General features: G+C 41.7%; 1 protein-coding gene across 1 annotated transcript; it reads left to right on the forward strand.

Annotated features, from left to right (window-relative positions):
• Nucleotides 1-538: 538 nt before the first annotated feature.
• LOC142879634 (uncharacterized) lies at nucleotides 539-2,292 on the forward strand. The gene has a single exon (XM_076013010.1). The coding sequence runs from the start codon at nucleotides 816-818 to the stop codon at nucleotides 2,238-2,240; it is 1,425 nt and encodes a 474-aa protein (XP_075869125.1). The 5' UTR covers nucleotides 539-815; the 3' UTR covers nucleotides 2,241-2,292.
• The last annotated feature ends 1,035 nt before the right edge of the window (nucleotides 2,293-3,327 follow it).

Below are 3,327 nucleotides of genomic sequence, written 5' to 3' on the forward strand. Positions count from 1 at the left end.
CCACCTGATAAATAACTGTCTGTTTACTTCTGTTCTGTTTACCCAGGTCTTCCCTTGCCATTCCATGGACTCCAGACACCAGAAAAGTCTCCAGAACCACCTGCATCCAGCTGGGTCAACGAGTCCTCCTTGCTCATAGTTTCAACTGTGGGAGATGGGTATGGAAATATTCAAAGGGGCCATACAAATCTCACATCACACTTCCTTTGAAACAGCTAGTTACATGGTCCCCCGGATTAGCACCGGAACAAAATTGTAACAGCAAAATTTGCTGTAGAGAGGGATCCACCCATCTCCCTACACTCAATATAACAACTTATACAATTTCCCCATCAATTTTCCGCAACCTCACAACGTGGTATCAACTCAGAAACACACCACACTCCAAAATTGGTTCTATTCAAGTGATTTATCAACAGTCAAACCATGGACTAGACCCTAAAAAGTGTTATGACACGAAGGATCTAGAACCAAACGCATATAGATGCACACACACAGCCCCACATAATCTCACACACATAGTATATACAGATTTACTGTTTAACCTAACTTCCTCCACAGAAGACCAACCCGAACCAAAATCATTTGTATGGACATCCCGGAGGGAGGGTACATATTGCGTTGGCCTGTGTCAAACAGAGTTGAGTGCGTACACTAGCGCGCTCAATTGCACCTGGAATGAAGAGAGATGTTTTAATCTGACCACTTGTGGGTATCGCAAACCCACGCACTGTCCTAAAACATATCCAGCACCTCCAGGCGGCATTATTAAAGGAAACATTAATAAGACATTATTGCATGATGTCAACTTAGTAATGACACATGTTAGTTATAACATCACAAATGTTTTATCTGCATATTTAACTCACTGTGGCGACAAAGATGAGACCTTTACATGGTTACAATCACGCATCGATGATCTAGTCTCTGATTACAAAAGTAGACTTGCCATCCAAATTCCATCTAGTAGAGTTAAACGAGATTTACTTGCTGGTGTTACTGGATTCTTCGGTTCAGCCAACTCCATTTCCAATTCTTTCAGGATAACTGACCAAACACTATACTCATCATGGATAGCAAATCAAGTAGCCACTGGTTTTCAACACCTCATCAATAGTAATGAAAACATCATCAAAGCAGTCAAATCAGAGGCGCGAGCCCTTTTAACTGTTAGTCATTTACTCTTCAACCAGACTCGCATTATCGAACATGATATTGCATGCAAAACATATGCACGAGATTTATTCACAACAGCTAGACAGGAGATTCTAGATCTTCGCCTACAAAAAACTCCTAGACACGCCCTAAACGATTTGATCGACACTCTAGATTTACATAGATGGTTCATGTCTAGAGAAATGACAGATATCAATTATTCAGAATTGTTGTCCACTGTTTTAATGTATACCAACAATGAATGTATTGGTTGTATCGGGTTCTTTGTCACTTTCCCACTTATTCACCCAGAACAGGTTTTTCCAAATTCCACCACCATACGCTCAATAGGCAATGTGGTGAAGAATCAGGTAATAAAATGGGACCACATCATGGGGTATATGACAGTAAGGGATACAGAGACCTTGTTTACCTCTCGCACATGTTGTCATGAAACTCCAAGTTATATTATCTGTACCTGTAATACCCTCAAGCCTTTCTCACAGAATGATTCCAAACTCCTTAGTGTCCAGTCTCTGCATGGATATGCAGATGCCATCCAGGTGTCACACACACAGTGGTGTGTCACCAGTGAAATGAACTCCTTTTCCTATGGGGGATTGACCTGCCCAGCAAATCACAGCTTTTGCCTGGAAGTAACAGAGGATTTTTCTATGGGTCAACTCAACATTTTGGGAAGAGTTCCACTGGACCTAGACATCTCTCCCTGGTGGGAGGACACTTTCTACGAAGAAAGTACCCAAGCTCTTTCAGACACCATGGACTTGGTTGAAGAGATCGTTCAAAACACAGGCTACCATCTCACCCAAGCCCAAGTGCAGGTCAATTTAGCCAAGAAGACAGCGGAAATCTTATCCAGTTCATCTACACGCTCGGCCCAATATGCATACACTTGGTGGGATTGGGTGTTCAAGGGATGTGTGATTGTTAGCGCAATCATATTCCTTGCCACCCTGATCCAATGTTGCTACATCCGATGCGCTCTCCGCTCCCTCCGCAGAGCCACACACTCTGCCCTGGTACTCAGCCCCCTGCAACTTCCAGATTTACAAGGATTGAAATGAAAAGCTATGGATGTGGAAAAGATTGTCAATTCTCACTTGACCCCTACCGTTTCATTCTATGTTCATTTGTTCTTTTGTTTTTCCAGATGGCTCTCAGGGGTCAAAAGGGGAAACTGTAAGACAGTCAAATTCACATCCTGAAGCGTTTTCTTTAACAATGGAAGTTCTTCAAAGACGGGGGTTCCAACTGTGTGTATCTCACCTATTGTAATCCGCTGATATGATTTACATGTCGCGGGAAAGGAACCCCCGAGGGCCAAAAGGTATCTCCTTGGGTTTGTTGGATTTGCATACAGGAACTGTCTTGGCCTTTTGTTTAGAACTTTCCTTTGAAATGTTGTGAGTGTCAGTGCGAGAGGTGTGAAGGTCTTGGTGATCTATTGTTGCTGTGGAAAATTACCCCTGATGATCAAAAGGTTCCCGAGTAGGAAGAGTTGATCTGATCTGAATCTTTTAAATATGCATTTTAGCAGTATCTCTGTTCTGGGAGGATATTTAAGGGAAGGGACAAGAATCTGAAGGGGTCTTTTTTGGCTGCTCCTGTTCCCCCTTTTTGGTCTGCGTGCCACCATCTCTACACAACCGGTCTGTTGCATTTTTTGTTGTATTTTCTCCCTGGATCTCACAATAAATTGGTATGTTATCATTTTCCTTTCAATGCTAACTTGTTGAGACTTTTATTTTATGGGAAGATTATCTGATTATTAGAAGTCGATTAAGTCTCCAGTTATATGGTAAATTTATCTGAGTAATGCTTGAACTCTTTACCTCTGAGTTGAATAGAAAAGATTGAGTGTCATGTTTTTCTAACTATTGAGTTGGAAGATATAAACCTCTGAACATCTCAACCTAGATGTCTGGGCTGTTCTTCTATGTTAAGAAGGTCACTGAATGCTTTGTCTATATCTGCCATCACTGAACTAAGATAGGGATTAATCAGAATCCCAATGACCTTAGTTATATGGTAAGTTTCACTGGACATTATTCAAACCCTTAACCTCTGAGTTGGTCAGATAAGATTGGGTATCATGTTCAATAACCTCTGAATACTCCAACCCAGACATCAGGCTATTCTTCCATGTTTAAT

Source organism: Nelusetta ayraudi, unplaced genomic scaffold (assembly GCF_046127955.1).
Source record: "Nelusetta ayraudi isolate G7.1 ecotype Tasmania unplaced genomic scaffold, CSIRO-AGI_Nayr_v1 ptg000139l, whole genome shotgun sequence".
Classification (NCBI taxonomy): Eukaryota; Metazoa; Chordata; class Actinopteri; order Tetraodontiformes; family Monacanthidae; genus Nelusetta; species Nelusetta ayraudi.